Consider the following 13,003-nt stretch of genomic DNA (forward strand, 5'->3'; position numbering starts at 1 on the left):
ATAATGTGTGAGTGCTGAAACGGGGAACACTTTCAGTCTTTAAGAAATTTAACATATGTTTGAGGGTGTTTTGGCAAACTTTACTGTCATCTTTTGTTTATTATTTATGATCCTGTAATTTATTTTTGTTGTTAAACAGAGCTGTTGTGAAAATGCCAGTCAAAGGTTGGTTTGTTTAGGGTTTTTTCAGAAGGTGAAAAACTAGTGCAGATTCATGAGGTCTCAAACGTTGAAAGTAAATTAATGGTTGAATGGAATACGATTTCTAGTGAGGTATAGCTTACATGTTATCTGACTTGCCTCTGTGATCTATCTTCTGCGAAGTACCTTCTGAACGGCAAAGAACCACATTTATCTTTCTAACATAGATCAGGTAGATCATCTGTTGTCTTCTACTGAGTGCCTGTGAGTAAGTGAAAGTTCACACAACTGGGAGGGAAAATCATTAAACAACCCGGAGGCATGTACTAGGTGTTACTTTTGTAAAGACTGAGGAGGAGGAAGGATTTTGGCTTCTGCATGGAGAGAGTAGCAGGAGATCAGCAGGAAGGTGCAGTGTTGTGAAGGGTTGTGATGCTGGTAGGGGGCAGTATGTAACTGTTGGTGTGTGAGGGAGCAGTTGTTCTCCAGGATCCCTGAAGACGTAAGAACTAATTACAGCATACCCATAATGAGCAAAATTTACTGTGAGGGTGCTGAGGCGCTGGCACAGGATGCCAGAGAAGCTGTGGCTGCCCCATCCCTGGCAGTGTTCAAGGCAGGCCTTGGAGCAACATGACTTGGTGGAAAGTATCCCTCCTGTGGCAGAGGGTTGGAACTGGATGAGCTTTAAGATCCCCTCCAACCCAAACCATTCTAGGACAGCGTGATGATTCTGTGAAGATGGTAAATATTCCAAGAAGCCATATAATACTATATAGTTGTTTTTAGGGGGAAATAGCTATATATAAACCCCCAGCAATTCCTTTCAGTTGTTCTGCTCTTCTCTCACCCACCAAAGTAATTTTTCCTAGCTTGCTTTACAGCTTTATTTGTTCCTACCTCATGGAGTCAGATTGAATGCAAAGTAGTTTTGCTTAAAAAAAAAAAAACAAACCCAAAACAGTCGCATCACCCCCCAAAATCCCACCAATACCAAAAACCCCACAGCCAACAAAAAAAAAAAACGGATCCAAAAGCATGTTTAATTGTCTGACCACCAGATGGTGCTGTTACCTAGCAGTTCGAAGAGAATTGTTTGGAGAGGCATCTTTTGTGCAGCTTAATTGGAAGGAAACAGAAATTTTCCATTAAGTTGCATCTACCTGAAAGAACCATTTGACAAATGATGCCGGGTGATGTTGGCTGCACAGCTCCCTCAGCCATTGTTTAACTCGGCTAACCTTGCCTGCAGCGACAGAACAATAGAGGTCAATGTTCATTTTTGAGATTGATATTTCACAAGATTTCAGTTTAATTCTGTTTTTTTTAAATGAGGCTTGAGCACAGGTCACACTTCTGACAGCAGCAAGGTGGCAGTTTGTGACTGTTGTGGGAAGGAGCTGGTTTTCACTATCAAACAGGACAGATTTTTAAAGTTTTATTCTGTTTTCAAATTACACTTTTTTTAGTTGTGTGTTGCAAAATTAGGGACTGTTGGCAAATGTTATTAGGAATCATATAAATGTTGTGTGTTGTTTTCCTGGAGGTAATTTGTGGTACTCAGGAGTGAAAGATCTATCCAGCTTCCTCAGACTTTTGCAAAGTCTGATTGGATCCCCAGGGAGAAGAGGCTTGTATTCTCTGGATGCTGCTGTGGACATACTTCTGTTCTGCGTATGGCAGTACTATAGGGAAAGGGGAGGAGAAAAACATACTTAGAGCAGCCTTCCAGTATCTGAAGGGGGCCTACAAGGATGCCAGAGGGGGACTTTTCGTCAGGGACTGTAGTGATAGGACAAGGGGAAATGGGCTTAAACTGAAACAGGGCAAGTTCAGGTTAGGTGAGGGTGATGAGGCACTGGAATAGGTTGCACAAAGAAGTGGTAAATGCTCCATCCCTGGCAGTGTTCAAGGGCAGGTTGGACAGAGCCTTGGGTGATATGGTTTAGTGTGAGGTGTCCCTGCCCATGGCAGGGGGGTGTTAACTAGATGATCTTCTGGTCCTTTCCAGCCCAAACTATTCTAGGATTCTATGAGAAGGTAGTAGGAACATGCACAGTAGCAGAGAAAGCAACCAGCAACAAAAAGACACCATTGAAAACTCAGTAATATTTGGGAGGTAGGGGGGCCAGGGTAGATTGCATCCTTTCAGCAACTGATGCCGAACAGATTCACCTTGCTGTCAGGTAACCTTTCCCATGGCAAGGTAGTGGTGTCTGCAAGGAAGGTGAAAGGGTACTTGTGATACATTGAAGGGAAGCCTGAATCAGCGTGTAAGTAAGTGTAAAGTGATCAGTGTGAATCAGTGTAAGATTTTTAACACTCTCCAGTGCATGCTTTCTCCCTTTTGAATGTGTGGATAGTTCTTTGCTTTACGGAAGCTGTTCTGAATTAGTCCAGGTACAGCTGCCAAAGGAAGGTATTTTGGACTGCCAGACTGAGTTGGATCTTCTGAGGAGCAATAGTCTTTTAATCCCCAACATCAGAAGCCCGGGGCCTTGGTTTGGTAGTTGGTGGATTACTGGTTCTCTAATGTGAGAAGGATGAAAGTGTGATAACGTATCTGATGGCATTTTTAGTGGCACTGCTTTCCTTGCTCTAATGTCTGTCCTCATTTTGTTAATGCTTTGTTTATCTCAGCACTTCATACTCTTTTCTTTCTTTGTCATTATTTTGCTTTTATTACTTTCCCCTTTCAGTTTGGTTCATCTCTTTCTCTACCTACCCATTTCTAATCAGCCTGATTCTCTCTCTTTGCTTTGTCTCCCCATCCATACCTGATCATATGTGTTAATCTCTGTGGTTCCATGTAGTTCTTAAGTATTACTCATTTACTCAGCCACATCTTCTTTACTAGATTTATTTTTTTCAGTCCAGTTAGCTTTTTCATCTGTTTCTGTGAAGAACACAAGGTAGTTTGTAGGGGGGAATGAAGTTTGCCAAATACCAGTGCTGCTAACTGTAAAGTTGCTGTGTCTCTGTCAGCAGCACTGATTCAAGGCACTCCTGCCCTTTCACTGTCCCTTCCAGTATTTATTCAGGTCTGCCGTGGGTTTAATAAGAAACTAATCTGTCTAAAAAACAACAGAGCAAAAAGAAGTGTATATTTTTTCAGCCAAGTTAATTCTGTAGAGTGATTCATAGCATGGCACCACAAAACAATCCTGGCACAATGAGAGATTGATTTTTGGGGCACAGCAGACTGTTGGGTTAAAACGTGGGATTGTTTAAACCTGCTGTTCCATCCAAAAATGAACGTGAAAGTGCGTGATCAAAGCCGAGCTGGCTGTAATATTCTGCTTTTCTGGGCTGTTTGTTCTTCCTCTCATAATGTTGATTTTCTTAGTAGTTAAGCACATAGTAAGACAGAATATTAAGTGGGTGTAGTTCTGGTCTGTGCATTCACAAACCCTGATGATGAATCAGCCATCAGCAGTTAGAAATGAGCTGACAGCGAATCCCTGCTCACTGCCTGTGACTCCCCTTGCATGAGTGATGGTAACAGCCAGAGCCAGTCTCCGGTGTTTGGCAGATAAAGCCATTGCAGCCTTACACAATTTAGGAGTCATAAGAGATAAATAATATATATATGTGTATATATGCACAAGTGATAGTATAAGGAAAAGCTATCAGCAGTTCAGTTTTGAGTTGCCTGTTGCTTTTCATTGTAGAAGGTGTATTGTGATACCCTGTTCTGTAAAGCAGGTTGTGGATGCTGAGAAGGTAAAACCCTCTTGGGCTACAGATGTGTCTGCTGAGAAATTTCTGGTTTCATCCATTAGGAAATACTTGCTGGTCTAAGTTCACACTCCTGCGTGTCCTTTTTCTTTTCTTTATGGTTCTTTATTTGTTGCAAAGAACAGATTCATGGGAACTGAATTATAATTGTATAAAACCTCTTAAATTTGCCACTTCCTACATTTTGGGTGGATGACTTACCAATCTGAGTAGTGTTTGGGTATTGGAAAAATAAAATACAACTTTTCTAGGTGTTTTTTTTTTGGTTATTATGAGCAAAAGCTGTGAGGTTTACTTTGGGGTCTTAGCAATCCGTTTTGTTTGTCTGACTCTTCAGTGAGTTGCTACCAAGAATCCACATCCTCCTTAGTGGTAGTGTTAGTTACAATTCTTTCCTGGTGGAAAACTTAAACCAGAGTTAACTAACACAGAACTTGCTGAAAATCATGTGCTATTATAGTATTTACTATTCCACTTTGTTGCTTCCCTGGAGTTATTAATGAGTTGCTGGTTTAAGAACAGTGGGCATAAGCCTTTAATGGGAAGACATAAAAATGAGGAACTTTTATGTTGCCTTAATATACAATTTGAAATTGGTACAATAAATTATATGCAGCTTTAAGTTCTCTGACATCTTTCCTCCAACTAGTACCTTAAAGTCAGCACTGCCACAGTATGGATTTACTGAATGGGCTGATTCTTAAATTTTATATTCAATGGCAAAGAAAAAAGCTGTACTGAGAGGAAAAAAAAACATTCCTTTGTTTTTTTTTTCTTCTGTTTTATGGGGAGTTAGTTTTCTGGGCCTTATTCTTAAGGATTGGACCTTATTCTTACCATAATAAGGGTGGCATGGTTTAGGTATGTTTGTCATTTCAGTTTCTATGCAGAATACTTTCCATGTTGCAACGCTCTAACAGTAGTCACCGACACTTTGAAACCTGTATTGTGATATCTTTAACATAAAAGCAGAGAAAACCATGTTCTTCAAAAATGACTGCTGTCAGGAAGCAGCTTTGCTGGTCATTTATGAGTTACAGGTTTGCTGAAGTCTGTAGACTGATTAGTCCACAGTTAGTAAATTTAAAGTAAGGCAACTGAATTCAGCCACTCTAAAATAACTCCACTGATTTTATTTTATTTTTCTCCTCCTTTGTATTTTATTTTTCCCCCTCTTCTTTTGGGAAGTTATAGTTTTCTTACAATATAAGCTGGAATAGCTAGCCTCAGAATCAAGCTTTCTGGTAGCGTGAAGCCAGAAATAAAAATCTGCAGTCAGTGAAGAAGATGACTTTTTATATTTTTTTTGTGCAATAGACTGCTTAAATTACCTTTCTTCCTCACCTTTACTGAAAACGTACTTTTTTACATAAAATTAAAGTTGTGAAGAGGCTCCATGTGCTGTGATCAGTAACTACAATGTGATTAAATCCCAACAAAATTAAAGACAAAAAAAAATTATGTAAGATCAATTGTGAAATGATAGAAGAGTAATTTCAGCAAGACAGTCTAAATACTGTTCCAGTATTACATTTTACTTAGTTAATAATCACTGTCTGTACGTATGATAAATAACCCCAAATTTTCACTCTTTCTTGTTGGACACGAAGCCAGGCTGAGAGAGCTGGGCTGGGTCAGCCTGGAGAAGAGAAGGCTCCTGAAGGGGAGATCTGAGAGCAGCTCCAGTGCCTAAAGGGGCTGCAGGAAAGCTGGAGAGGGGCTTGGGACAAGGGATGTAGGGACAGGCCAAGGGCAATGGCTTTAACCTGCCAGAGGGGAGACTGAGATGAGCTCTGAGGCAGAAGCTCTTTGCTGTGAGGGTGCTGAGGCGCTGGCACAGGGTGCCCAGAGAAGCTGTGGCTGCCCCATCCCTTGCAGTGTTCAAGGCCAGGTTGGACATAGGGGCTTGGAGCAAGCTGCTCTAGGGAAGGTGTCCCTGCCCGTGGCAGGGGTTGGAACTTGAAGGTCCCTTCCAACACAAACCAGTCTGTGGCTCTATGAATATAAAGAGGTAACTTTGATTTCTGTTACTATTCCCATATGTTTTGGTGGGGGTGTGTGCATTGAGTTCCCAACTGGCATTTAAATGACAGTACAGGTTTGAGAGGTTGAACTTTTTTATCAGGATAAAAGATGCTTCTAGTATTAAAGGGGCAGCATTTGAGCATGCAAGTTTGATCTTTGTTGAAGTTCTCTGACCTACCTAGTACAGAGTCCTTACTATGTGATCTAAGTTCAGTGGTTTTGCTGCCCCCTTTCCTACAGAAGGGGGTTACCCTCGATTACTCTTTGCTTCTGCAGCTGATGTGTGATACCTGATGTCAGCTTGAAAATAAAACAAGGTAAAAACTTTCTCTGAAGATATTCTGTGCTGTTAGGAAGCAAAATTTGCTGTTAATTTTGCTGAAGTCTGTGGGCCTACCCTCACCAAAAAAAACACCCCAAAATAATTTCTTGCTTTCTTAAAAGAATTTGAAAATGCTGGAAACCAGATCACAAGATGAGGCAGGAATTCTTATGATTTTTTTCCTGCTTCTCACATGTCTTCTTGGATCTGAATAAGCCAGTCAAGTCTATGTGGTTACGTGTACTTTGAATCCTGTGTCCCCTGTGCTCACAATCTGTTTGAACCCCCAAACAAGGTCGTACCTTTTACTTGCGTCTTGGAAAATTATAGAAGTGGTAAATATGGTTGGGATATGTATTACTTGTCCCAGAGCAGGTAGGTGGTTTAGTGCAGGTTGTGCCAGCTGAAATATAGGATTACATGTACAAACTCACCCAGGTCACTGTGATCGCAATATTAAAGATTGGTAGCCTGAACCTCGTGTTTGCTGCCACGTGTCCCGTTCAGTGGCAGGGCTTACTGGATGTTGCTGAGGTGTGTGGGTTTCTCCAAGTGGTGCTCAGCAGTGCTGCAACACAGCAGAAAGGGTTTACTTGCCTTGCTGCTTGTTAATGCTAGAAACTGATAATCTTGTTCTACTTGAGAATATGCTACCAGTTGTTGTAGACCAGGGAATATTTTGTGCCCCCATCCGTAATGAATCTCTCTTCTACCTTTTACATGTTACAGAAAATCCTTCAGAAGCTGTCTTTCAGTTCTGAAAAGGTGTGATTTTGACTTTCCCTGTTCCTGGTGGGTAAAATTGCAGAGTGGAACATGTGTGGGATATTTTCCTTTTTTTCTTTCTGAAAGGTTGTTTTCTCCTGGATCCCCCCATAGGTGCTTCATTATGGTTAAATACAATATGTTGGTGGGGATCAGTTTAGCTGCATTTTAGACTTTCTCACCATCCCGGATAGCAAGCTTCTAGAATATGTATCTATGTATATGGATACATATGTTTGGCAACAAGGCAGTTTGTGTTCTTTGGGTGAGGCTTTTCAGAGAGGATTGGAACTTTTATCTGTGGTCAGTGCAGTGAAGGAGCTTCAGTCTCTCAGGGCTTGCTCTTGTCATTAATACTGAAAAATACTTTGAATACTACCAGTGCTGCTCTGTGGATTAGTGGAAAGATGGAAGTTTTAGTGTTAAGTTTCCGTTCTTAGAGTCGTTAACCAAATGTAATCTCCACAGGGATTGTAGAGCAAAGTCAGTACTGTACCTGGTCCTCACGTTTCTTTTGTGCTGGCTTTATGAGTCTTGCTCTGGCATTTTCTTCCTGAGTGCTCATGCAATGTGTCTTCTGTCCTCACAGCACAAAAAAAACATGCAGACACCATTCTGCATGTCTCTCTCTTCCCTTTGCTTCCCAAGTGAAGGCAAGAAAGCCACTGCCAAACTTTGCCCTGGGTAGCTGAGAATGGGCTGTTTACTGTGTTTCCCACTATACTCTTATCCGTGAGCCCATCCTTGGGGATGTAGCAGGAGTATAACTACTATTGAGTGTGCATGTGTTGGGTGGTGTTCTGCTGTAGTTCTTCCTCACTAGGTATTTCCGTTGGGTGAACTGAAGTTTTGCAGGTGGTGTTGCCTAGTTTTGAGTATAGCAAAATTCAGTTTTGTGTTCTTGTTTTAGGAATAAGAGGGAATGGGCTGTATACTTTGTTTTTCAGTAAGCATTCAGTTCTGTTTTTTTTTTGTTAGGAAAAATAATGACTCAAGTGTTAAAAGCTTCGCTGAAGATCTGAAGGTCTTGCTTGGCTTACCACTGTTTTTGATCCTGGCAACTTGTAGAAATGGGTCAACTCTGGAATTTGTTTGAGGACTTTGTGTAGCTTTTAACAAAGGGAAGAAAAAAGCCGTGTAAGAATGCTTTATGTTAAAACCTGACTGCTTAGAAATCAGGGCAAAATGAATGAACCGTAATTAAAAACTGGATGTCTGCATTTACTGTTTAAATCCTAGAGGAATTACAGTAATCAATCAGGCTATATTACAGAAGTCCCCAGCATCTTTGGGTAGCAGGATGTGGGTCACGTTGCGTTGGATTACAGCTATTCAGTACCTAAGAACTCTCTGCTGAGTTGGTGCCCAGTGTAATATTCACCCTGCCTCTCAGCTCTTAGGAAGGAATACATACTGATGACAAGCAGCCAAACGGACAAATGTAAAAGTATTTTAAGAAGTGCAGAAATTCCTTGTTTCTCATGGACTTAGAAAACTGTGTTGTCTGTAGTTGCTGGCAAAGTGTTTTAGCTTTATGCCGTTTGCTTTTTATTACCTTGCATGTGTTTAGCACTGAAGCAAGAGACCACTTCTGAGAGCAAGTCTAATGTTTTTAAAGTGTATATGAAAGTGTAAGTTTGTTCTTGCTGAAACTTGTGCTTAAGAGCAATTTATGAGAGGAACAAATGCTGATATTTGATATATATAAAAAAAGCTAGTCTCCATACTCTAAAGTTGTCTAAGGGTGTTCAGCTGTAGGTGAAGAGCTGTCCCTGCTGTCAGCTCACTACACAGAAAATGAGCCTGACACAAGGGAAAATTTGCAGGCATCTTAAAGCTTAGTTTATTTCATGTCTCCATCTCCTTTCAAAAAGGTTTGAAATAATTCTTTTGGCTGCTATTTCTACCAATATCCTTATGTCCTCTTTTCAACCCTCAGGAGCTCGGGAACACCTCCGACAAACTCAACAGCTTCTAAGAGCTCCACATGGGTTTTCAGCAGTGGAGCTGGCTTAGGGGCTTGCCACACAACACCACAGTTAATCTCAGCTTGATGCCACAGTTCTTAGGACTGTGCTGTAAACTGGATTACCATCTCAATTTAAAAGCAGAAGGAAGGGGGACTGCTTCCCCCACCATTGCCTTTTAGAAAGTCACTGGCAGAGCTGTAGGGGGTTGCTGAGACAGGTTTTGAGCAGGTGGGACAGAGAGAGTGCATGCAGGACCATTCCTTTTTGCCTTCAGTGCTATTTTTATATAAACTAAGTTACTAGTCAGAAATCTTAATGCTTGGGAAACAACAGTGACTCAGGCAATCTAATTATGGCAGTATTAAGTTCTGCAATATTTTTATATGAGGAGAGCTTGAATGGAGGCCACACCACTGACTTTTATAGGCTTAATTACTTATTCAGGTTTCATTACATTGCCACTTTCCTATTTATTCTGAGATGGTGATTTTCATACCTTTAATTACAAGGATGTATCTGCGCGTGCTCTGAAATCGTTCAGCCTGTATTACATACTGTGTTATATTTGCAAGCATTAAACTGTTTAGGGATTTTTGACTGGCTTTTGATTTGGGGAACTTCAGAAGGACTGCAGTTCCTGTAGGTCAGACTGCATATTAATTGAGTCTGTAGGAGCTGTCCAATCTTCTCTGATACTCTGAGCAATAGGACAAGGGGTGATGGTTTTAAACTGGAAGAGGGGAGATTCAGAGTAGATACAGGATTTTTTTTTTGTGATAAGGGTAGTGAAACAGTGGAAAAAGTTGCCCCTTAGGTGTTAATATTGGGACACGTTTGTATTGCTTAATGTGGCATTGGACACAATATCTTATTATTATTTGTCTTTTTTACCCATCTATTACAGAATAATATATTTCCCATATATTATTCTGTTTTGTATTCAAGGGTCAGTTACTCTGTTCTGATAGGTTTGTAATGATGGAAGTGTATAAATGTATTTTATGTGTTTGACACTGCTGGTATTTATTTTCAATGGTTGTTGGCAGGTTTTGTTTTAGTGCTTTATTGTTCTTTTCAGCGGATGTTTTCACTGGGGCGTACCAACAGGCAGGTAATGAAGTTGTGAAAACTTCGGTGTATCGGATGTGATTGTTGCATTAGTGTAATAACAGTTGCAGGAAAGTGGTGCTTTGCTTGAGGTAAAATGTCAGGTTGAAGATCCTTTAATTTATTCTTCTAAAAAAGATGTTATTTTATATGATAGTTCTTGTAAAAATTAAGTTCTGTCTGTAGGTTGCCATCTGATGTGTAGGTTCAGTGGCATCAAACTAAGCATGGCAGCATAGAATCATAGAATGGCTTGGGTTGGAAAGGACTTTAAGATAATCCAGTTCCAGCCCCCACTCTCATGGGCAGGGACACCTCACACTAGACCATGTCACCCTAGGCTCTGTCCAACCTGGCCTTGAACACTGCCAGAGATGGAGCATTTACCACCTCTTTGGGCACCCTGTGCCAGTGCCTCAGCACCCTCACAGTAAAGAACTTCTTCCTTTTATCTGACCTGAACTTGCCCTATTTCAGTTTGAACCCATCACCCTTTGCCCTATTGCTACAGTCCCTGATGAAGAGCCCCTCTATCATCCCTGTAGCCCTCTTCAGACACTGGAAGCTTCTCTGAGGTCTCCACGCAGCCTTCTCTTCTCCAGGCTGAACAGCCCCAACTTCCTCAGCCTGTCTTCATACAGGAGGTGCTCCAGCCCCTGATCATCCTTGTGGCCTCCTCTGGACTTGTTCCAACAGTTCCATGTCCTTTTTATGTTGAGGACACCAGAACCGCACACAATGCTCCAAGTGAGGTCTCACAAGAGCAGAGTAGAGGGGCAGGATCACCTCCCTGAGCTGCTGCTCACAGTCAGGGGGTGCAGACCCGTGCGCAGCAGGGGTTCTGTGCTGTGAGCGCACACAGAAGCCGGCTCATGTTCATTTTCTCATTGACCAGCACCGCAAAGTCCTTCTCCACCGGGCTGCTCTGAATCTCTTCTCTGCCCAACCTGTAACACTGAAGCCACAAAGATACTAGCAATATGAAGCATGTAGTGCCATCACTTCACTTTGACAAACAATTAACGTTTGACTATTAGTTTCATGTATTATAGTCGCTGTACTTCGAATGCATCTCATACTGCCTGTGACTGGGATTACTGATCACAGGAATGGCTTCTCTAGAGAGATTGTGGAGTAACTCAAAAGCTACCTGGTTGTGTTCCTGGGCAACCAGCTTTAGGTGGCCCTGGTTGAACAGGGAGATTGGACAAGGTGACGGACCTCCAGAGGTCCCTTGTCACCTCAACCACTCTGACTCTGTGATATCTGTGTAAACCACCTCATCATAGAATCAGAATGGTTTGGGTTGAAGGGACCTTAAAGCTCATCCACCACCCTCACAGGGAAGAACCTAAGATCTAACCTGAATATCCCCTGTTCAAGTTCAAACCCCTTGTCCTATTGCTAATGGATCAGTCAAATTAGGTGCTTCATAGGAATATTTTACTACTGTTTTGTAAAGAATTTTCACTTCAAGTGCAGGAACCCAATTGCTTGTGTAACCATGTTTATTTTCTTTTTCCTCTCTCCTAGTGCTGACTTAAAGCTCTTGGAAGAAGCCACAGTCTCAGTCTGCAAGTCTTTAGGTGAGAATTTGTGACATATTTTTTCCATGTGCTTAATCATGTGCACATCCATGTCTTTAATAAACCTAACTTTCCTTCTATGTGTAGTAGTGTAAAGAATGTATTTTGTGTATATATATATCCCTGGCTTTTAGAAGCTTCCATTGTCAATTGTTTTGTAGAGCTTGAAATAACCGAGACATAAAATAATTCCATCCCTACTATGTTTGTGTACTCTGCCCTCTAAGTTGACCAGTAAAGGGAGAGAATTAATTGTAGGTTGAAAGGAAGAGATAGTCTAAATGTGATCAGCGATGTTTCAGGAAGGTAAAAAACTAGTTATGAAAATCTGCCCATGTCTCTTGACAGGAGACTGTTGTGCTATAGATAGGTCTTGAAGGGAAAGCGGTAGGAGCTCTACATTTGGGCTATTTTAAATCTAGGCTGAAAAGTATGTTTAGAGAACAGTTACGGAGTAGTAAAGCATGTACTGGAGAATCTTAAAAGAACATCAACAGCTGTGCAGAAAAACTAGATATACTGTGCTTTGAGCCTTTGAGATTTGGTTTCATTCTGTGTATTTTTTGAACTAAGTAGTGTCAACTTAGAAGTGCTATATAATCATCTCTTATTTTTCCTCATTTAGTTGAGAAGAATCCTCGAACAGGAAACCTTGGGTCATTGATTAAAGTCTTTCTTTCTAGAACCAAAGAGTTAAAAATTTCAGCAGAATGTCAGAAGTAAGTGCCCAAGGAGAAAAGCTTTGTGTGCCGTTTCACTTCTTAAATGTTGCTTTTGCTGCTAGCTCTTGAGTTTTTTACTTCACTAGTAAACATGCTCACAGACCAAAACGTAGAATTCTCTTAAGATGTTATTTGAAAAGAAACAAGTATCTAGTGCTTTTCCAAACACAGATTAAGTGTAATAGGTAAATAGATCACTGGGGGGAAAAGGCATGTTTGTGTTCGTCCTGTGTTACACAAATACATTTGTGTACAGGTGGTGTAACTTCTGGTTACTACTGGTTTAGAGCTGTTTAAACACCTGTCCTTTTTAGCTAAATCTTAATATGTGAACCAGTGTTGATAAAAATATGGAAATATTTTAAATTGAGTTGGATTTGAACACAAACTTCTACACAGAGACATTGCTTTCAAATCATATTGTGCAACTTCCATTAGTTTTGCTTGCCGCTTCCAGCAGTAGGAAAGAACTTCAAGAGTTGTGTGTAGAACTGTATAGTTTTTGCATGAAGCTTTCTGTAATTGTTGCCCCACACCCATAGACGAATGTCCAAGTCTCATCAGATCTGGGACTTCAGAAAGGATGATTTTCTTTTAATGCCCCTTTGTACCAGGACTGTCTTCAGC

General features: G+C 41.0%; 2 protein-coding genes across 12 annotated transcripts in view; both read left to right on the top strand.

Annotated features, from left to right (window-relative positions):
* The window catches only part of RPL17 (ribosomal protein L17), a 117,160-nt gene that overhangs the window by 24,870 nt on the left and 79,287 nt on the right, over positions 1–13,003 (top strand). The window lies entirely within an intron of this gene.
* The window catches only part of DYM (dymeclin), a 224,463-nt gene that overhangs the window by 13,078 nt on the left and 198,382 nt on the right, over positions 1–13,003 (top strand). For all 11 annotated transcript variants that reach the window (XM_061450486.1, XM_061450488.1, XM_061450489.1 and 8 more), the window contains 2 exons: positions 11,602–11,654; positions 12,280–12,373. In XM_061450486.1, coding sequence (XP_061306470.1) covers positions 11,602–11,654; positions 12,280–12,373 — 147 coding nt within the window. The remainder of the gene's footprint in view (positions 1–11,601; positions 11,655–12,279; positions 12,374–13,003) is intronic.

This window comes from Pezoporus flaviventris, unplaced genomic scaffold (genome assembly GCF_033815535.1).
Source record: "Pezoporus flaviventris isolate CSIRO_AGI_PZ_B2104156 unplaced genomic scaffold, CSIRO_AGI_Pfla_v1 ptg000010l, whole genome shotgun sequence".
Classification (NCBI taxonomy): Eukaryota; Metazoa; Chordata; class Aves; order Psittaciformes; family Psittacidae; genus Pezoporus; species Pezoporus flaviventris.